The sequence below is a fragment of the Chenopodium quinoa genome, unplaced genomic scaffold (genome assembly GCF_001683475.1).
Source record: "Chenopodium quinoa cultivar QQ74 unplaced genomic scaffold, ASM168347v1, whole genome shotgun sequence".
Taxonomy (NCBI): domain Eukaryota; kingdom Viridiplantae; phylum Streptophyta; class Magnoliopsida; order Caryophyllales; family Amaranthaceae; genus Chenopodium; species Chenopodium quinoa.
Genome location: NW_018742810.1, coordinates 1986945 through 2008891, shown reverse-complemented (window position 1 = coordinate 2008891; position 21947 = coordinate 1986945). Strand labels below are relative to the sequence as shown.

The 21947-nt window shown below is 38.1% G+C and overlaps 4 protein-coding genes across 7 annotated transcripts; 1 reads left to right on the top strand and 3 right to left on the bottom strand.

The window, feature by feature from the left end:
* Window positions 1-1687: 1687 nt before the first annotated feature.
* LOC110725304 (vacuolar protein sorting-associated protein 9A-like) lies at window positions 1688-6287 on the bottom strand. Of its 3 annotated transcripts, XM_021904794.1 has the most exons (5): window positions 5851-6287; window positions 4712-4859; window positions 4437-4607; window positions 3109-3288; window positions 1688-2746 (listed from the first exon to the last, which is right to left on the bottom strand). In XM_021904794.1, exons 1-5 carry the CDS (start codon window positions 5958-5960, stop codon window positions 1802-1804), a joined length of 1554 nt encoding a protein of 517 aa, XP_021760486.1. In that variant the 5' UTR covers window positions 5961-6287; the 3' UTR covers window positions 1688-1801. The 3 variants fall into 3 exon arrangements, with proteins under 3 accessions (XP_021760486.1, XP_021760487.1, XP_021760488.1); XM_021904795.1 differs by lacking the exon at window positions 5851-6287 and having other exon boundaries at window positions 4689-4780; XM_021904796.1 differs by lacking the exons at window positions 4712-4859; window positions 5851-6287 and adding an exon at window positions 3728-3852 and having other exon boundaries at window positions 4437-4550.
* A 310-nt stretch (window positions 6288-6597) lies between these two features.
* LOC110725303 (beta-1,3-galactosyltransferase 7-like) lies at window positions 6598-11320 on the bottom strand. Of its 2 annotated transcripts, none has more exons than XM_021904792.1 (11): window positions 10856-11320; window positions 10619-10715; window positions 10452-10510; window positions 10136-10350; window positions 9992-10055; window positions 8721-8793; window positions 8513-8633; window positions 8274-8361; window positions 8033-8158; window positions 7602-7711; window positions 6598-7205 (listed from the first exon to the last, which is right to left on the bottom strand). In XM_021904792.1, exons 1-11 carry the CDS (start codon window positions 10948-10950, stop codon window positions 7057-7059), a joined length of 1197 nt encoding a protein of 398 aa, XP_021760484.1. In that variant the 5' UTR covers window positions 10951-11320; the 3' UTR covers window positions 6598-7056. The 2 variants fall into 2 exon arrangements, with proteins under 2 accessions (XP_021760484.1, XP_021760485.1); XM_021904793.1 differs by having other exon boundaries at window positions 10136-10341; window positions 10856-11318.
* A 2225-nt stretch (window positions 11321-13545) lies between these two features.
* On the top strand, window positions 13546-15486 carry LOC110725106. The gene has a single exon (XM_021904573.1). The coding sequence runs from the start codon at window positions 13546-13548 to the stop codon at window positions 15484-15486; it is 1941 nt and encodes a 646-aa protein (XP_021760265.1).
* Window positions 15487-18486: 3000 nt separating this feature from the next.
* LOC110725105 (scopoletin glucosyltransferase-like) lies at window positions 18487-20522 on the bottom strand. The gene has a single exon (XM_021904572.1). It carries the CDS (start codon window positions 20520-20522, stop codon window positions 18984-18986), a length of 1539 nt encoding a protein of 512 aa, XP_021760264.1. The 3' UTR covers window positions 18487-18983.
* Between the last annotated feature and the right edge of the window lie 1425 nt (window positions 20523-21947).

The following is a 21947-nucleotide window of genomic DNA, read 5'->3' as shown; positions in this document are numbered from 1 at the left end:
TTTCTAAGCTTTATTTATTTAACCAACCAACAATTAATTACAACTGGTCGTCACTTACTCTAATTACATGTTTATTGGGGTTTAAACTTTGACGTAAGTAATTTTATATGTTGTTCTCCAATTTCTAGCTTAATTATTTACATTTATTGGCCTGAAGAATCTAGATCTATATACCAAGTTGATTATTATTATTTCCATCTTTTATACTACTATAATTGCTGTTATACCATGTTATATTTTAGTTTATAACCATGCTAAACTTCTCGATCATAGTGTTAAGGATCAGATTATTGTAACTTTCAATTTTAAGACGTGGATTTCTTCTTCATTAGGGGCACTCTGAAAGTAGAGATACTCAGATAAATTAGCTTTCACTTTACCCTTAATATGTCTTGTCCGCTAACTTGAGCTAGGTTAGCCCATACAATTAGCTAAGCTAACATGATGAATTGAATAAAAAATAAAGTAAAAAGACAATGAATAAAGGGATAATAATGGGATGATTCAACCACATTAGATTCCACCTGAGAAACACAGATGGAGTGATTAAATGCAAAATAAAGTCATTAGTTGTTAAGATACTGTCAATGGTTAAGTATTGAGTATCAAACACTAATGTTGTGTTTGTCGGCCTCTTTTGTCACCCTAGGGCATCCCCTACTACTCTAGGTTAGATTTATTTATACCATTTCATTCTAATAACGCATATTTGTAGGGTTAATTGTAATAAATAACAACCATAAGGTATAAATTATAGTAAATTAAATATACTGCCAGTTAATTGAGTTTGAATATTATATGATCAACCATTGTTATGTATTTATGTGTCTCGAGGGATAATGTGACATATGATGCTCCTACATACTTCTACCTTTTAATTATCTTTTTCTAAAGTTAATTTTATGTATTCAAGTCTACAACCTTATCTTTAAGGAAATGAATAATGTATCATGTTTAGAGTCTAGCTCGTTTAGATTGAATATGGACAGCTTATGCAATCGAACATGATTTGTTCTTTTTCTCTTTGTCTCCTAACATTATTGTTATCTATAATGTTGGTGATGAATTGAATTTGTTTTTAAGATAATTTATCTTAGGCTTAAATGATTGAATCTCTTTTCAATTATTCAATTTTTAAATTTATTGTCTTCTCATACTCCTAAAAAAAAGATTCAAAAAGAAAGAAGGAAAAGGTAGCAAAACTTCTGTTTCATGTAGGAGAGAAGAGAAAAGTGTATGGACGTTCTTTACTTGTTCCCATGCTGCCTTAGTTAAATACAATACTGTATATGGTTGAAAAATTTACTCTCTATCAATCGATAAAGTGTAGCCATCTTTGGTGCAAAATAGAAAACACATGTATACAATACTCACGGTGTACCCAATAATGATTTTGCCTGTAGATGCGCTGATATATGAAGATGTGACCATGTAACCAGACGCAGATTAAAAAAAATGTGTTAATTTTGGGATCTAAATTTCACTTTGGTCTTTGGGCACTAAATCATGCATGCATGAGCTTACAAGATATTTGTATAATGTTCTGAAAAGGAGTTAAGCGATTGCTAGGAGTTCAATAAGGTCTTGAACAATTAGCTTCTGGCTTAACCTAAGGCGTAGTTACGAATTTCATGGTACCTTACATACTCTGTCTCTCAGACCTTAACAATATTCAATAAAGAGAGTCTTAGGAGAGATTTAGAGCAATTAAACTATAACTTACCATTCGTGCAAAGCAATTTCAGGAGAAGATGGTCTTAATGTACATCTGACAACATTTTGCAAGTATATCAAAGAATTATCATTGTACATCATTTTGTGGTTCTTTGGTTAGTGGTGCAGCAGAATGCTCCTGTTGCTCCTTGTCTTCTGAATCTTCTTTAGGTGAAACCAAATCTTCATTTCTTTCTTCTTCCTGCGGAGAAGCATCAGCATCTTCATGTGGTGACTTGGATTCAGAAATTACCATGTCTGAGTGTGAGCTTTGATCAGTGCTATCAGGTTTTGTAGCTTGATGTTCATCTGTTTCTATTACTTTCCCAGGATCTGTTTCTATTTCTTTCCCGGGCTCAGATCCTTCCACAGTTTCTACAAGGCTCTGATCTAGCGCTTGTGAAAATGAAGAGGTTGACAGTGATGGTGCAATGCCCTTTCCCTTGGCAAGGCAAACATACTTGAATACAAGCTGTTTATAATTATTCAGTAAATTTTCAACATCACGCAACGTTAGATCCCCAACACTAGCAAATACATATGGGAACTCCTGAAAAACATTGTCAATACTATGATCCCCTTTCAAAATCATAGTTGCACCTTTCTCCTCAAGATCAGAGATGGACATATTTTTTGTCATTGATGATTGATCCTTACTAGGTGGATCCTCCTGGCGGCTAGATTTTGAAGCAGAAGAATCCAAGGGTGTTTGTGATTGTTTTGTGGAGTCACTATTAGAAGGAAAAGTTTGCTGAAATTCTTCCATGGGAGGTTTTGAGCTGGAAGTATTGTCAACAGTATTCGTTGTAGTCTGAAAATCAGTCGTCAGCCCAGATAGAATTGCTTGAGCAGAGTCCATATTCCTTTCAAATTCATTTTCATCCATTGAAAGAGCTTGCGCATCAATGTTTGAGATGAAGGATACAGCTGAAAGGATGTTTGTGAAGTAGTAAGCTGTTTCTGAAACTAATCGAGACTCACGCCTATAACGCTGTATATATTGCAAATTCAAGTGCAGCTGGGGAGGATTTGCCTACATAACAATGCCATGTAAGATTGCGTAAGTTTTTATTGGACCAACGTAAGTTATAAGGATGCAGCACACTAGATTTCTAGGTGAATGCTTCAAGCATATATGTAAAGAAAACACAATAATCACAACATTGAATGGTGTTGTAGAGAGTTTGCCTTCCCATTGTTATAAAGTTTGTTTTCGTCCCAACTTAAGGGCTTCTGATTTCATTGCAAGTGAATGTAACACAATTGAAAGTACAGTAGAATCAAAAGTGGTTTCTCTTTTTTAATATACAAATAAAGAAACTAGATATGCAAAAGTCACACCAGCACATGCAAGGAGGCAGAAGCAGAAATTACTTGCAATAATGCAGGACTGACCTTTATAGTGACATAAATAAGAACTGGAAGAAATTCGTCAGCTCCAGGGGTATCTTCATTTGCAGTGACAGCAGCATTGTGCAACAAATTAGTTATGACTTTGCAACAGTTAAGGATACAGGCAAGCTTTTCCCTAGGTGCCTTGTACATATTAATCTTTTGCAGCTCCTTCTGTGCAAGCTGCCAACATTAAGATAGTGTATAAAGCTTGAGAAATACTCCTTGTGTCTCAAGATGGTAGTTGCATTCAATTAAGTACCGTTTCAAAGCAAAAAATTATGTTCTATAATACTATATGATTCAGATTTCATTCATTTCACTTACTACTCTCATGCAATTAGCAACTTTACTTCAAATGATTTCAATAATTATTGAAATTGATTTCAATAATTTCCTGTTCTACTATGAACAAATTGTAATTTCAAAAAAAACCCAAGAAAGTAATTGAAAAGATATATGGAAACAAAAACCTCAAGATTTTTTTTGAAATTACAATAACTGAAAACTGGCATATTTTCCAAAAGTGCTAACACTCAAGTATTCAACAGTCCAAGTATTTTGTTACTAGTCCACATAATGTGAAAGAGTTAATGACAGCTACAACTAACGAGTATCATACTTGAACAGAAGTCCAAAATTGCAGTAAACTTGTAAACATTAGATGGAGTGATGTTTCCATTCTAGCAAAACTTATCTTATTCCTGATTTTGTGACTGTACTTTGTTGGATGCGTGGTTATCCATTCTGCCATATCAACAAATGACAAAGGTCATACAACCAAGTATTTGGATGCCTCATTTATAAACTTATGACCTGTGACAACTTAGATACCTTGAAAACTAAAAGAATTATAATCCCTCTCTAGTTGTCTTGCTTTAATAGGACAAATTTGGTCATAGGTTATTTTTAAGGATTTGGCTCAATATACCATAATTATCCTAGATAAGATATGCAATCGTTGAGAGCAAGCATTTTTTTTTCAATTTGCGACGCATAAAATCCTAAATCTAGTCAGATATGGGAAATTTCATAATTTAGCTTAGTAGATAAGAAGAGTGGTTGTTATTTTGGGACTATTTGAGTGAGATGGAGGGAGTTTTAATTTTCCCTGAAAATATTTTAAGTGCAGTGAGATACAGTCAAATCTGATGCAACTCTAAATGAGGAGAGCTGAAATTTAACTCACTAGTAAAAACTACAAGTCATTCTATTCAAAAGATGCTGTTCAAGATGTTACAGATACAATAATATTAAAAAAAATAAAAAAAATAAAATAAAAAAAAGAAGGAAAGAAAGAAAAAAAAAAAGCATCAACTTATCATACTAACCAGCCATGATGACTCATTTTGAAAGGGTGGCTTGATATCCAAATTTTCTGGCCGGATGAATTGTTGAACTAAAGCAATCTTTTCAGTTAGCAGCTCATCAATTTTTACATCGTCAGGAAATGAAGCAAAAACACGAGGAAATAATTTTGTCATGACATATTTCTCCAGTCCCTGCAAGTGAAAATTGGGCAGGTCAAATGTAATGCCCATCATTGAATCAAGATTGCGTGTAGGGGAGAAAAAAGTGCATACAGCAAAGAAGCAAGTTAACTCACTTCACCAGCACTTTCAAGCTCCTCTTCTGAGCAACCACTCCAAAGTGGATGAGCCCTGAAGGCAGCTTCCATTTTGGCAAAGAATTGCTGTACTGCAGCACTATCCTTTTCTGGATCAGGAGAATTGTTCGAGAAGGAAACAATGAAACTGCCACAAGCAGATGCACCACTTAAAACATAACATTCGAAGACAGCTAGTTACAAACAAGGAAACCCTTGTTGTCAGATTAAAAATGCAAACTCAACCAATAATGTGATTTAGGCATGACAGAACAAGTCTAGAAGAACATCATATTAGTTGAAAGTTGGAAATGATGGTAAGATAATGTACTATTAGTCAAAATTCTCAAAACCAAAATGCTTCAAAGGGGTCTGAACCCACCAATTCTGAAAACTCAAAACCTTTCCAGATATCATAAGGTTGTCATATTTTATAATCATCACTCGTTTTACGTGGATAATTGATATACATTTCTGTAGCTTTATAACTATATCCTGAACACAGGGGCCCCTTTAAATTTCTCATTAAATCATGCCCAAAATACAAAAGGCCAACAAAGTACTCCCATGAAAAGCTCAATTGTGATTGTTAATCATAACAGGCTTTCTAAGCAGATAAATCAAATATGCGTTACATGAAAACACATACAAGTATTCAATTTCTCACAACCTCATTAGATTCACAATGACAGGTAATGGCAACAATTGCAATAGTGAGTGTTCAAGAAGCTAATATGTTACACTATCACATCATCTGTCAGCATCTAATTACCTAAAAATTTCACATAATACCAACTTTAGATAAAATTATAGTTAAGACATTTGAACTAATTATTAAAAAAAAAAAAAGTCTACACATTACTTGAAAATTTCAATTCATCAAATTAACTGACAGTTCATGTGTTGATATTTAATTAAGTTCACCATCAATAAATCAATTGAAGGACAAACCCTGAAAATCAACACAAATCAGTAATATTTCTTAATTTCTGTAGCTAGAAAAACACATCTCATAATATCAGACAGCTAATTCTGTAACAAAACCCTTGAAACTTTCAAACTTTGAAATTGCAAAATTTTAAACAACAAATTCAATAAAAATTAAGAAACTGGGAAACAAAAATTAATAAAAATCAAACCTTTTAATGGCTTTGACAAATTCAGCGGCGGAAGGTTGACGCATCCGGTCAAGAAAGTCGTGCCAAGTGTGTTGCACCGTCGATGAGCTAAACATCTCACTGTTCTCCATTGAAGCTAAAACCCCTCTTTTGATCGATCAAATGCTGTAAATATTGATCAACAAATTCAAGCAATTGAGATTTGAGAGAGAAAGAGAGAAAGAAGTCAATGCATAAAATGGTTTTGATTGATTTTGGTATGGGTTTTCAGTTTTCTTCTCTTCCGTTGTAGTTCCCACTTTTTTGTGTTTGTTCTTTTCCTTCTTGTATGAGCGCATATTAGGCTGGGCTCTCATTTGCGCTTTCATCAGACTTCACGCCACTACGGTCTGATGTGATTGAAACGTGTTCGTTTGTTTTGGTCTAGTCTGATTAGCCTAATTTTACGATATAACTGTATTATGTAGTGACATTTCCCTGTGACCCTATTGGGTTCGGGTTATTTTGGGAAAATTCTGAATTCTGGTCTGTAAAAGTGAGCAAGCACGGGGTCTTTGATGTGGTATCTTTTGTACTACATATATAATTATGTGGAATCTTATTTGTACTAATGAGTTATGAGTAGTATTTTGAAATGAGATCTTTAATGGATACCATTGCTCGGTCCATAGATTTGAAGGGTAGAGATCGCATTCTCACCACCAATTCATAAAGAAGTGTAGTTGAATGTATGGTAAGAAATTTCACTCTTCTATAGAGAAGCAAGACTGACATAGTAAACTACCAAACCTTTAGATTAGAAAATTTCATCATCAATAAATTCAATTACAGCGCAGGATAAACTAAGAATATCAAGTAAACAGACATGTAGTTTGCCTATATGGGGCGCTTTAAAAGAGAAACAATATGCTAAATATAGCAATGCCTAAAGCATGCCCCTGCCTATACAGATAACCAAAACTGTTTTACACTCCAGGAAACAATTACATGTCAGCGATTACGTGTTGTACATATTCATGCACATTCAACACCCTAGATAAGCAAGGTGTAGGTCTTCCAGAAATCTGTTATCCATCCATTGTACAAGGTGAGCCAAACCCTTGTTCAAGCTTCATGCCCAAATCTAACTCGTCTCTGCCACTCTGGTAACACATACTATTCTATCCATGCCTCAAAACTCCAGAATGGTAATTTTGGCCCTTGCTTGAATTTAAGTAGAAGTTTTCATTACAATGATACACCCCATATTCCTTCATCTCCTTCACCGCATTTTTCATGGACAAATTTCATCTTCTCTACTGATTGGCAAATTCCACTGCAGCTCCAATCAAATGATGCTACGCAGACATTACCTGCTTGCGCCTTCCATTCACAGTCTGTAAAGCCAAAAAAACAAAGGGAGTGTGAGCAGGCAGGCTTTTTATAGGACATTGTTGGCAGTTCAAGCTTTGCAGCTTCAGTCCTAAAGACGTCTCATTTGGATGCCTTGATTTGGGAGTAGTTGGGACTTCAGATCAGAGTCCAACCAAAGTGATAGAGAATATGACAAGAAAAGGTTTGGATGATGAAAACTCTTCAATAGAAACTTCAAGTTGCCATCCAATCATCAGATTCAAATATTACTTGATCAGAGTATCTCCAAGTGATCATGTCAAGAGTTCAGATATTTCAAGCAAAGCATACATAATTTACTTAGGTCTGATCCTTATTATTGTATCCCAATGCATTGCCATGTAGCCTATCATTGCAACAAAAAATGATAATGAAAATACCTGGAGGAGTTCCACAGCACATGCTACGCTCATCAATATGTTCCACATCAAGACCAATAAACCATGAACCAAGGGACACATCTTCATTTGCAAATTTGTGCAGTATAGGTCTGTAATTGCAACATAAAAGTACCACTTAATGACGATTATTAAGCAAAGCATCACTAAGAAAAAGGTGACACATGATCTCATAGGTATCCCCTAGAATGTTCAACATTTTAGCTGTACATGTCAAATTTCATTACTGCACCAGTGTATCGAGTTTGGAAAATGCTTAGCAAACATATAACTCATGTAATAATAAATTCTATAGCTTCCCACGTAAATTGTGAATATGTATTCAACCCAAATGAGATGAGAAGCATAAAGAGGTTAAAAAATGCATTCGATATAAAAGAAACACATCAGGATAAAAGAAGAACAGAACTCACTGATTAATTGAAATATATGTTGCCAAATCCTTGGAGATGGCATAGATCTGTCCAGTTGCATGGCGAAAATACTTGTTTCCTTCCTCCCCGAATTTCCAGAATTCTGGCTCGTGGTATTTAACATTCCTATGAAACAAATAAATGTATGAGTGGGACATCGAAAATCATGGTATGACTACTCCCAAACAACAAATAATAATAACAAATGGATGACCAATATACTGAGTTCCTGGAGTCTTACTTTTCAGCGAGAACGGGACCAGATTTCATACATCCAATATACACTCTTGGTTTTGATCGATAATGAGCAAGAGTTGATGCAAAAACTCCTGCAATGAAAAAAAAAATAGATAATTAAGAAAAACAAGCAGAGAAAGTGGAAATAATGGTGTTGAAGGACATGTGCCAGACTGCCAGATGCAGAATATCAGAAATGGCCTGAAATGAGTAAGACTCTGTAGGATAGTTTTATAAATGTACCTAAGTTTAAATGGACATCGTCATCCACCTTGACATAAAAATCAGCATCCCACTTCGCAACTGCCGTGGTAAAGAATATCTTGGTTTTTGCAGACAATTCATGATATCCTTCAATATGCTCCTAAAAATGTTTTGGGATAAGATTCTCACGATGACCACAAAGTTAAACAGTACATAGTCATATTAAAGTTGGGGATTGCGATGTTACCAGCCTAAGAAAGTCATGATGTTGAGCCTCCTCTGAATCAATGGCTCGATCTAAAATGCTGTTTGATGTAGCACTGTTTCAAGAATGCATATTTCAGTCAGTGCACATTTCACAATCATAACAAAACTATCTTCTACCAATCATATGAAAATATTTCTGCATTGTTAGAACATAGATGTGTTCACCACCATATAAAATGTCCTTTTCTGGACCACTACAGGCAATAAAAGCCTAGTTCAATTTTGTAAACCTGGCAAATCACAAGTTGCAACAAGCTCCATACCAATTGCACAAATGTTTCTATATATTAAGTGTGTTTATCAAACATACTTGTATTAATTTGTATCCCATATATTCTATTTTTAGGCTTTTCAAGTTTTAACCCTTTAGGATTTGTATCCCATATATTCTATTTTTAGGCTTTTCAAGTTTTAACCCTTTAGGTACTCAGGTTTAAATGTACAACTCCCCTGAATGCCAAAGATTCTAAATTTTTAATGAATCTTTGTCACCCTTGATCCCTTGTTATTGCATAAAAACTTATATTCTGATGGCAATCAAACTACACCAAGTAATTAACATTCAATTATTTTGAAACACATATCACCAGAATTCAGAGCATTACACAAGAATAAATCAGTAGACTAAAGGAAGTGACCTCTTTGCAAGTATAGGTGTAAGGCTAACAGAGCATCAGTGTATATATATGATGAACGTAGCATACATCTGAAACTCACCCCACCTCACCAAAACAAAAAAAAAAACTACCCTAATTGAGATCAGCAGTAGAGGCATTGTACAATGGCAATGTATGTTACATTATTCCGTATAAACTTGTAGTGAATTTAGTAAGAGCTGGACTTCGTGATCTCCGATGATCAATAGGAACTTCAGACATAAGAGATTCAAACAATGGCAATACTAAAGAGTTGGTGGCCTGTTTACACTCTGTTATCTTTTGTCAATGTGTAGACAGGTATCCATTCTACTTGTACACCGAGCATTAAACAACTCATACATAGTAAATTTCAGATTACCACACACACTACACTTAAGATGAGGCTCCACATGGACCACACCCACATAAATACATAATAACTCCCCAATCTTCACATGCAAAAATCACATGAAACCAAAAAATATATGCTCATTTTCAACAACAAATGTTATTTTTCAGTAAAATAACAAATTCCTTTCAAATCAAATAAATTGCGCAATATGAGCATGAGATGAAGGAATAAGGAAGCATTATGAAGCAACAATCAACAGACCTGTGACCAATCATAAATCGTATCACAATCCCTTTATCTTTTTCCAACTTTCGCAATTTTTCTCCTGAAGACACAACGACCGCGGTGAGTACAATGCACACAATTAAGTTCAATGCAAACACAACAACGAAATAAACCCAATACCTTGAGGCATCCAAGTCTCCCTGACCGAATCACGGCGCCTCCTACTACTAAAAGCAGTATTAACTCCAATTACAACAAAAGCCTTTTTCTTAGGTTTTCCATTTTGAGCAGTGATCCCTACAGACTCTCTAGGGTGAATTAGCTCCTTAGAACTTCTTGAAGCAGCCAATTCCATTTGAAGCATTGAAATTGACTTGTCCAAAGACCTAAGCATTCTCCCAATCATCAACACAATTACAAAACTTGTTAAAATCTATTCAAAACTAACCAGAATTAGGCAATTAGCTTTATAAAAAAACCATATAATAATACTCACTTGATTGAATCATGGGTTTTTTGTACTTCATCCATTACATCTGTATCTTCTCTAGGTTTCTGCATCAAATCAAAAGCTCAATTTTTTCAGATTTCCATTTCCAAAGCTGAATTCTTTTTTCCCCAAAAATATAAAAAAGTGGGAATAAAATCTGAAAATTTTCATACCTTTTTCGTCCCACAATCTTCACAAATCACTTTGAGCTCTTCATTCCGCTGATGGCTTGAAATCAGCTTATTATCAGATTCTGGTGGTTCCCACAACCTTTATTTTTCAAAAAAATTGAATCAAATTCGCATCTTATCAGCTAACACAACTCAAATTTAGCAAAAGCTAATAACTTTTACAAGATCAAATCGAATTAAATACAAACACCCAGAAAACCAAAAGAGCACAAACCAAACCTGTTAGTAAAGAGCATTCCAATGAAGAAGAAAGAGATGCAAAAAAATGGAATCCATTTTGTAGAGATTTTACCACTACCTCGATTCTTCATCATTTGGGAAATTTCAACCCCAAAAAATTTGAAAAAAAACAGCTCAAAAACTTGAAAATGGGTGTTAATGAGCTAAGTAAACAGTGATTAATAGTAGAAGAAAATGAAATGGGGGCGTTTTTTTTGTGTCAGGAAGTTAGGCGTAAAGTTGACCAAAGCGTCAATAGAGTTTAACTTGAAGAAAAGGGAATAAATTTCCAAAGAATTTCTGGGTAGATGTGAATTAGCCGCCGATCAAATTTAGTCTTCCCTGCAATTACAATTGAATAGACTAATTTAGTATTGGTCAATTTTCTAGCAAAGATGACTTTTCTTTTTGTGTTCTTAAATTAAAGTCTTTATCTCACATTCTATGTCTCATTTCCTCTCATCTTCTTTTGTTGATTGTGGATTTGGACCAAAAAAAAAAAGTGATGTGTTCGTTTATTCTAGGTTTTTAGGGCCTTGGAGCCTTTTGTTGGTCCTTGGGCCTTGATTGAAGCTACATGATTGACATGTCTTTATCAATTATCAATGAAAGTGCTGCTTTGTGTTCATTTTCTAAGTACTACGTACGTACTTTGGATGTACATCGTTAATGAATGATACAATACTCCGTTACTCCGTATGATAAGGAGATGTGTTGATGTGTCGTATGAACCATATTAGATTGGGATTTTAAGTGGATTGACTTGACAAAGATTTAAGATGTTGATTTTAATGAATATTTTCATTGCCGGAAAAATAATAATTATAGAGTAAATGTGTTTAAGGAGAAAAAAGATATGAGTCATATTGTAATTTTGTTGTTTTTTTTAAAAAAAAAAATAATTACTTTTTAATAATAAATCTATATTTAGTGATTGGCAAGTGGCAACAACCACTAAGGCACTAACCAATGTGTAAGCCTAGCTAGCTCCTTGATGAGTACCATTACCATTCACGTTGATAAATTCGATTGCCAAATTAGACAATTAGTGGTAGTCATTGAAATTTGATAATCTCTTATAAATACATGTATCAATCAAAATTATTGCCCATACATTGTAAAAACAAACTTGAGAAACTACTAGTGACTTTTGGACGTAATTCTTGTTTTCTTAACCCCACATATATACTAAATTCATGCATACTCCCTCCTTTATGCCTTTCTTCTTACTAAACACTTTTTTGCATCATTATTCTTCAATAAATACAAAATACACCTTTACTACTTCCGACTTCCAAATTTATTACATATTTTATCTTTGCTTTGACAAAATTATATTTATTGTAATAAAATACATATTTTATCTTCCCTCCTTTTGTAAAAAAAAAAAAAATGTGCAATTTATTACACGTATCATTTGTTGAGAGTGGGAGATAACAGAAATTTCCTACAAAATTTTGAAAGACAAGTACTTATGTAATACTCAAAAAATTCATATGTAATTAATAAGAAAAAAAAAACATATCCATGACCTATCTTATACCTCAATTTTAGCTATGACTAAAAATGAATTATGCTCAACAATCAATATTACAGTTTTTCACCAGTTATAATATTACATTCTATTAAATTTTCAGGGTATTAATAAATTCGGATTGAATCATTCAAAAGAAAACTATACTTCCTATCGTATCATCTCATACAACAACCGATAGACAAACATTTTCACAAAAGAAAATAGAAAAAAAGATGATAAAATATTTTAATGGCTAAGCTATTAATACATTATTGAAATCAAGGCGCTAGATCTTCATATTTCTAGGGCTACCAAAAATTAAAAACATTTGGAGCTATATGTCACGACCCACACATTCCACCCCTCACTAGGGCCATTGGACGGGAGGCAACAATCGTGGCCAGGGGGAATGCCCTTGGTGCACACTGACTAGGCCAGACACACCCTCCCCCTATAGAGCTTTATATTGCTACTGTGCTGTCACCCTAGTGAACACCCAAGTGACAGTAACACAATAATGGGCTATTTTGGGACCCAAATGAAGTCCGATCGAGCCCAAATTTGGGGGTCCACCATATTTAGGCCCAATGAACACCATGGTGGTGTTAGATTTTGAAGGAGAAGTCCGGAAGGTTCCAGAATACTCAAGGAGACTCGAGATGCATCCGGAAGCTTCTAGAACCTCCTAGGACATCCTTGAATCATCTGTAAATCTAGAGTTGAGTAGATAATTCTAGAGCCTTGTATATAGAGGGAATGTACTAAAGAAATGTATAGAATACTCTAGAAAGGATTAGATCTAGAACCCTCCATTTGAGGAGGTTAGGGAAGGTTCTAGGCCATGCTTAGAACACTATAAATAGGGGACTTGGCCTTCATTTGGAGGCACCTCAGAAAATACTTGTAAACACTCTCTCTCAAGCTATCAAAGCATTCAAAATATTTATATCCTCTTGTGTTCTCAACATTCCTTAGCTTTCGTTGCACATTCTTGCTTGAAGCGTTTCGGGGTTAAGCCTTGACTAGCATCCGAGGGAGGGAAGTTAGTAGGCTAGCGTGCATAAGACTAGGGGAATTAGTCAGCACGTGACAACGTGGTATCAGAGCAGCTACGGTCGCGGGGGACTATAGTGCTGTCGAGCTTTGTTAGCAAGTTGTGAGCGAAGGAGGAAGGATGGCAAAGAGCAAGGACGGTAAGGACGCTAGTGCTTCACAAATAACCGAGGGCTATGCGCCTGAGGCTCTCATTCAAGCTGTCCAAAAGCTTGAGAAGCGAGTGAATAAAGTTGATGAGAGATCGGCCAAAGCCGAAGTTGCTGCTTGCGACATGACGGATTCTGTCGGCAAGGTCGAGAATGAAGTTATTACGCTCAAAGGGCAATTAGGGGAACTAGACGATCGTCTAGAAGAGGTATCCCTTGATGCTCAATCACTCGCTGATCAGGCTTTTGAGAAGATGATGGGCGAGATGGCAAAAATGCGTGAGGAGTTCACGGGGGAACTCCTTGCTTTGAAGAAGGAGAACGAGCTCCTCAAGGAGGAACTCACGTCGCTAAAAAGGACCACGATGGCTGGGGGCGCCACCATTCAAGTCGGTCCTAAGGTGGAAATTCCCAAGCCTCCAAAGTATCATGGAAAGAGGGATGCTCGGGAAATTGACAACTTCCTATGGAGCATGGAGCGATACTTTGAGGCTGTGCACTTGGAGGAGGATGCCTCCAAGATTAATGCTGTCACTATGTATCTCGGAGATGATGCCATTCTGTGGTGGAGAAGGCGTGAACAAGACATCAAGAATGGTTCATGTTCCATCCGAACATGGGACCAATTCAAGGAAGATTTCAAGAAGCAATTCCGCCCGCATGACGCAGCCAAGGTCTCCATGATGAAGCTGCGTGAACTCAAGCATAGCAGCACCATCAAGGAGTACATCAAGCAATTTACAACCCTCGTGCTCGAAATTGATAATTTGCCGGAGGCTGCACAACTTTTATATTTTATTGGAGGGTTGCAACGATGGGCTCAACAAGAGGTAGAAAGGAGGATCGTTCAAACACTTGCTGAGGCCATCGCAGCTGCAGAGTCCTTGGTCGATTACAGGGACACAAGGAAGGAAGGGCGTAGCAACGGCAGCAAGGGAAAAGGTGGGGGAGCCAAGCCCACGGATCGAAGCAGCTCCAATAGCAACAAGACGGTGAAAAAGGACAAGGCAAAGGGATCATCGTCGTCTTCTTCATCATCTGACAAGCCCAACAACAGGGGCTGTTATTTGTGCGGAGGGCCGCACTGGGCAAGGGATTGCCCTGGGAGACAGAAGCTCAGCGCCATCATAGCTTCGGGCGGTGAATCGTCGGGGGACGATGCACAAATGGGGTCGTTGCGCCTCTTTAGTAGCGTACGGGCCACACCAAAAGCTGAGGAGAGCACCAAAGTGGTCCAGGTAAGCACGTTACCTCGCCCGAAGGGCTCACTTATGTTTGTTGATACATTAGTGAATGGGAGAGCTTCTAAGGCACTCGTGGACTGTGGTGCCTCACACAACTTCATTACGGAGAAGGAAGCAATGAAGTTGGGAATCAAGTACACCAAGGAACCGGGGAGGATCAAGACGGTTAACACCTCGCCCGTTCCTATCCTTGGTGTGGCGCATAAGGTACCTATTTGTCTGGGACAATGGAGTGGCACCATAAATCTCACAGTCGTGCATATGGACGACTTCTCTTTGGTGTTGGGACTTGAGTTCATCGACACAGTAAGGCCCGTTTCTTTTGAAGCGGACGGGTCAATTATGATCAAAAGGGATCAAGGGTCATGGTCCGTTCCTGTCACACGAGAAGAAGTTGAAGCCAAGACAATCTCAGCAATCCAGGTGTCCAGGGGGATCAAAAAGGGACAAGAGACTTTCTTGGCTGCATTAGTGGAGGAAGAGGAGCCCCATGGGAATGAGGTTCCATCAGAAATCTCCGGAGTCCTTGCAGAGTATAAGGATGTGATGCCTCCGGAGCTACCAAAGAGACTACCTCCTAGAAGGGAGGTGGATCACGAGATTGAGCTGGAGCCAGGGACCAAGCCTCCAGCCATGGCACCATACCGCATGGCCCCACCAGAGCTCTAGGAATTAAGGAAGCAATTGAAGGAGCTGCTGGAAGCAGGGTTCATTAGGCCCTCCAAGGCACCATTTGGAGCACCAGTCCTATTTCAACGCAAGCATGATGGCAGCTTGCGAATGTGCATTGACTATCGGGCTCTCAACAAGATCACTGTCAAGAACAAGTATCCAATCCCGTTAGTCGCCGATTTGTTCGATCGACTCGGCAAAGCACGGTACTTCTCCAAGTTGGACCTGCGATCGGGGTATTGACAGGTACGCATCGCCGAAGGGGACGAGGCGAAGACGGCATGCGTGACCAGGTATGGTTCTTATGAGTTCTTGGTGATGCCTTTTGGACTCACCAACGCCCCTGCTACTTTCTGCACCTTAATGAATAAGATTTTTCGGCCTTTCCTTGATAAATTTGTTGTCGTCTATCTCGACGATATCGTCGTGTATAGCGACAACTTACAAGATCATGTGGAGCATTTGAGACAGGTGTTCCAGGTCTTACGAGAGAACGAGCTTTATGTGAAGCAAGAGAAGTGCTCGTTCGGACAGGAGGAGGTGCCATTCCTGGGACACCATATTAGAGCCGGAAAGATAATGATGGAGCATGACAAGGTGCAAGCCATCAGGGAATGGGAGGAGCCCAGGAACGTGTCGGAACTACGTTCTTTCCTTGGGCTCGCCAACTATTACAGGCGGTTCATCATGAGCTACTCAGCACGGGCGGCGCCATTGACTGACTTGTTAAAGAAGAAGGCACAATGGTGTTGGAGCGACAAATGTCAAGAGGCCTTTGATGACCTGAAAGACGCCGTCACCAAAGAGCCCGTATTAGCACTGCCCGACTACTCAAAGCCATTCGAGCTACACACTGATGCCTCAGATTTTGCTATCGGAGGAGTTCTCATGCAAGAAGGGCATCCAGTGGCCTATGAGTCACGTAAGCTCAATGACACTGAGAGGAGATATCCAGTGCATGATAAAGAGATGACAGCTATCATTCATTGCTTGCGTGTCTGGAGACATTATTTGCTTGGGAGTCGGTTCACCATCTATACCGACAATGTTGCAACAAGTTACTTCCAAAATCAAAAGAAGCTAAGCCCCAAGCAAGCTCGATGGCAAGACTTCCTAGCTGATTTTGACTACGCTATGGAGTACAAGCCAGGGAAGGTGAATGTAGTTGCTGATGCTCTAAGCCGCAAGGCAATCTTTGCTAGCGTGAGCAGCATAGCTAGCTCCCTCCTTGATCGAATCAAGGACGGTTTAAAGGAGGATTCTATGGCCAAGAGTTTGATGGACTTGGCTAACGAGGGAAAGACCCGACGCTTCTGGATAGAGGATGGGATACTCTACACCGTTGGACGTCGCATCTATGTGCCTAAGTGGGACAACCTTAGGCGTGACATCATGAAGGAGTGTCATGATTCATTATGGGCTGGTCACCCAGGGATACAGCGGACAATGGCACTCTTGGAGGAGGTATACTACTGGCCTCACATGCGGGACGATATAGAGGCCTATGTGAAGACTTGTCTTGTGTGCCAACAAGACAAGGTAGAGCAACGTGTGCCAGCAGAACTCTTGGAGCCCTTGCCTATACCAGAGAAGCCATGGGAAAGCGTCTCAATGGATTTCATATCTGCCTTGCCCAAGTCAGAGGGGTTTGGCTCTATCATGGTAGTAGTTGATCGCTTTTCCAAGTATGGGACTTTTATACCGGCACATAAGGATTGCACAGGGGAGCAAGCCGCCAAGTTATTCTTCAAGAATGTGGTCAAGTACTGGGGCTTGCCAAAAAGCATCGTCAGCGACCGTGATCCAAGGTTCACCGCCAAATTTTGGACGAAGCTCTTTAAGCTGCTAGGGTCCGGTCTACATTTCTCCACAAGCTTCCACCCACAGACGGATGGGCAGACAGAGCGAGTGAACGCTTTGCTGGAGCTCTATTTGAGGCACTTTGTGAGTGCCAATCAACGAGATTGGGCAAAACTCCTAGACATTGCCCAATTCTCCTTTAATCTGCAGCGGTCCGAGGCAACCCAGCAAAGCCCCTATGAGATAGTCATGGGTCAACAACCCTTGACTCCACAAGCAGTTGTATCGGGCTACACGGGTAGCAGTCTCGCTGCCTACAGATTAGCTAAGGGATGGCACGAGCAGCTCGACATCACCAAGGCTTACTTGAATAAGGCCGCTAAGAAGATGAAGAAGTGGGCCGACAAAAACAGGCGCCCATTGGAATTTCAAGAAGGCGACCTAGTCATGGTGAAGCTCTTGCCACACCAATTCAAAGTCTTCCGCAAGGTGCATAAGGGGCTAGTGCGGAAGTATGAAGGGCCATTCCCGATCATTAGGAAGGTCGGGAAAGTTTCCTATAAGCTTGAGCTACCTCCCAAACTGAAAATACATCCGGTGTTCCATGTTAGCATGTTGAAGCCTTACCATGCCGATCTAGAGGATCAGACCAGGGGTAAATCACAACGGGCACCTACGGCCGTAGTAGCATCATTTGAAAGGGACATCGAGAGTATCGAGGCAAAGAGAGTCATAAGGCGTCGAGGTGTGCCAAGCTACAATGAATACTTTGTTCGTTGGAAGGGTCTCCCGGACAGCGAGGCCACGTGGGAAAAAGAAGAAGATTTATGGCAATTTGCGGACAAGATCGAGGCATTCGAGTCGGGATCTTGACGAGGGCGTCAAGACTTAGGTGGGGGAGCATGTCACGACCCACACATTCCACCCCTCACTAGGGCCATTGGACGGGAGGCAACAATCGTGGCCAGGGGGAATGCCCTTGGTGCACACTGACTAGGCCAGACACACCCTCCCCCTATAGAGCTTTATATTGCTACTGTGCTGTCACCCTAGTGAACACCCAAGTGACAGTAACACAATAATGGGCTATTTTGGGACCCAAATGAAGTCCGATCGAGCCCAAATTTGGGGGTCCACCATATTTAGGCCCAATGAACACCATGGTGGTGTTAGATTTTGAAGGAGAAGTGCGGAAGGTTCCAGAATACTCAAGGAGACTCGAGATGCATCCGGAAGCTTCTAGAACCTCCTAGGACATCCTTGAATCATCTGTAAATCTAGAGTTGAGTAGATAATTCTAGAGCCTTGTATATAGAGGGAATGTACTAAAGAAATGTATAGAATACTCTAGAAAGGATTAGATCTAGAACCCTCCATTTGAGGAGGTTAGGGAAGGTTCTAGGCCATGCTTAGAACACTATAAATAGGGGACTTGGCCTTCATTTGGAGGCACCTCAGAAAATACTTGTAAACACTCTCTCTCAAGCTATCAAAGCATTCAAAATATTTATATCCTCTTGTGTTCTCAACATTCCTTAGCTTTCGTTGCACATTCTTGCTTGAAGCGTTTCGGGGTTAAGCCTTGACTAGCATCCGAGGGAGGGAAGTTAGTAGGCTAGCGTGCATAAGACTAGGGGAATTAGTCAGCACGTGACATATAGCTATAATAAAGTTTTGTGGCTAATATATTAATTCTATTCTTTCAACATATAATATTGTTTGTGCATGCTAATTTCCTTAAGTAGTTCATTAACATCGTTATATGAGGACCCCCCTTCTTCTATAGCTTTGTATGCTAACTCACTAAACTCCTTTACCTTTCTTCTAATTTCTTCTGCTTCTTCTCCTCCTCCCATTACCCTTTCTATGGCTATCTTAATCTTCTCCTTTTGAATCAACTCTGTTTCATCCGTTGCCCACGTTTTCCACACCATGTTTCCTACTTCAACTCCGATTTTAAGGACTTGTGTAACAAGTTTTTCGTTGTAGAATTGATCGGCGAACAATGGCCATGTGACCAACGGTACACCCGCGCATACCCCTTCTAGTATCGAGTTCCATCCACAATGTGTTAAGAACCCTCCTATTGCTGGATGCTCGAGGATTAGTAATTGTGGGGCCCACCCTTTTATAACAAGCCCCTTATCTTTATTTTCTAACAAGGTCTCTTCAAACCAATTAGGCAACCAATGTTGTTGCTCTTCTTCAATTTCTTCTTGATCATCTTGGCTAATTTGGTCATTATTATCATTTTCACTAGATTTCATGACTTTCCCTAATACCCAAATAAAAGAGCACCCTGAATCATTAAGAGCACTAGCCATTTCTATGAGCTGAGATTTCGTAAACCGGCTTAAACTTCCAAAACAAATGTAAAGAACAGAGTTAGGCTTCTTTGAATCAAGCCATTGTAAGCATTTATGTGCATCAATCGAACTCTTGTCGCCTCGTTCGACTTTATCGTCTAACGTAGGCTTATTGAAGAGAAACAACGGACCAATGTGCCATGACTTGATTCCCATCTCATTTCTAAAATAATCCACGTAAGCAGACTCTAAACCATAAAAACTATTCATTAGTACACCAAAACTGTTTTTTTCAGCTTTTCTAAGTCTTTCAAACAATTCATTAAAATCGGTGTTTCTCTTAACAAGATCTTGAAGTTGTGATCTTGTCAATGTTACTTCATCGGGCAAATTCGGAACAACAAAGGGTTGGCGCTCGAATTCGACACGGTCATGAGGTCGAAACTGCTCTAGATTGTAACTAAGACAACAATTAAAAAAACAACCACCACTAAATGCCAACCTTGGAATTCCTAGCCTCTTGGCTACGTCAACGGTCCAAGGGTAAAGATAATCAGACACAATGCAATCTGGTTTGTTATCAACCAACATCGTCTCAAGCATAGGGCGCAACATTTCGATGGTTCGAAAGAGCTTGAAGGTAGTCTCACGTGTCGAAGTGGATACAAGGTTGTCACACCCTTCAGGGAGGCCTACTTCCTTTAATGGTAGAGAGATTGTAAGGAATGTGATTTGGTGCCCTGAGTTATCGGTGTCTCTGGTGATGGTGTCGTTAAAACGGGAGGCGTTCGTCGGGGTGGTGATTATGGTGGCTTTGGTGTTGCCGTGGGTTGCAAAGGCTCTAGCTATGTCAACCATTGGCATCATATGGCCTGGGGCCATATAGGGTAAGAAAATTATGTGAAGTTGATGGTGTTTGAAAGACATCACTTTGTTTTACCGTGAACAAATTAAAATAAAGAAGCAAATTAGAGGGATTATTTAAAGTGTATTTGTTGCATAATGTATTAAAGGACTTTGAGGATTAGAAAAGTTGTTGCCATGATAATAGGGTCTAGATAGTTTAATTGTATGTTCATTATTTCATTTTTGTTTGACATTTTCTATTTTAGATGGGGTGAATAATAATGGCCTAACAAGTGGTAAGATGTTTATGACAAGAAAACCAATTATCAATTTTTTTTTTCTTACCCTACAAAAATTATGAGATAGATGATGAACTGATATGTAATACAATTGGAAGCAATAAGTAAAATTAGATCAAGAAAATGGGTTAGCTACGTGATTAAAACTCGAATATTAATTATTTTTTCGTCCAATATTTTAAATTTGCATTTCATACTTGGTTTAAAAGCATATTGAAAATTAATTAATAGAACATTAAATGATAAAATTTGGACCAAAATTGAAGTTTTAAAGTTGGTAACCATCATAAAACAAAAATATAATACTACATGGAAATTAGTGGATCAATCCATTCATTTGTGTTGTTGGAGATTTTTTTATTTTTTTATTTTTTTTGCATTTTATGTTGTTTTAATGGAGTATTTATTTCTTCACCAAAACATAAAATGGAGTATTTATTTTTCATTGATGTCTTTAGTTTTGTATTAGCGATAACATATGAAAAAAACATTGATTTTAAGTGAATTGATTTTTTTCCCCACATGTTTCAATTTATTTAACCAGTATAAAAATTTTCAATTTGTTGTTCCATTTTTTTTTTTTTTTTAATTTTAACCCACTTGCTCTAACATTATTAGCCAAAACTAAGATAAGAATAATATTATCTAACTATAAAAAGATTTCATCCCTCAAAAAAAAAAAAAAAAAAAAAAAAAAAAAAAAAAAACTAGATTCAACCTGAGGTAGAAGAATTCCTTGACATGTGAAAGTACAGTTTAAAAATGGTTCATTGTGTGTTTCGTTCTATAGATTTATAATTCGGGTTTTATTGCTTAAATTATTATGTAATAAAAAATATCTCAATGTGTTTACATCCGATGTATACTAATTTAATTGTAACTCACCTAATTACAAAGTATTCCGTAACTTTTAACCTATTTTGGGTCTCTATATAGCTTGTACGATATTTTTATCATAATTACAATATATTATTAGTTTAGGGATAGGTTTTATAAAGGTGATATGTTTACTTCTATGCCTTATGAGTGTTTTTATATAATACGAGTAATAAATTTCTTGTAAGGAGAACAATAAATCTCATACAATTTTTTATACTGATGTAACTTTTGATTAGCATAAGACAAATTCAATATACAATAATAACGAGTACTTTACAATCTACACTCACTTCAATTAAAAGTTCAATAAGTCTTGTGTAAGGCGGTG

Bases quoted from the DNA above. Each gene is read 5' to 3' on its own strand.
- LOC110725105 (XM_021904572.1), bottom strand. From the start codon at position 20,522: ATGTCTTTCAAACACCATCAACTTCACATAATTTTCTTACCCTATATG.
- LOC110725304 (XM_021904794.1), bottom strand. From the start codon at position 5,960: ATGGAGAACAGTGAGATGTTTAGCTCATCGACGGTGCAACACACTTGG. The intron at 4,860-5,850 runs GTTTGATTTTTA...TGCTTGTGGCAG, and splicing joins TTTGTCAAAGCCATTAAAAG to TTTCATTGTTTCCTTCTCGA. The intron at 2,747-3,108 runs GTCAGTCCTGCA...ATTGTTATGTAG, and splicing joins TTATTTATGTCACTATAAAG to GCAAATCCTCCCCAGCTGCA.
- LOC110725303 (XM_021904792.1), bottom strand. From the start codon at position 10,950: ATGATGAAGAATCGAGGTAGTGGTAAAATCTCTACAAAATGGATTCCA. The intron at 8,794-9,991 runs GTCTGTTGATTG...TTCTTGAAACAG, and splicing joins CGATTTATGATTGGTCACAG to TGCTACATCAAACAGCATTT. The intron at 7,206-7,601 runs GTATTTTCATTA...TTGGCTTTACAG, and splicing joins GTGCTGTGGAACTCCTCCAG to ACTGTGAATGGAAGGCGCAA.
- LOC110725106 (XM_021904573.1), top strand. From the start codon at position 13,546: ATGGCAAAGAGCAAGGACGGTAAGGACGCTAGTGCTTCACAAATAACC.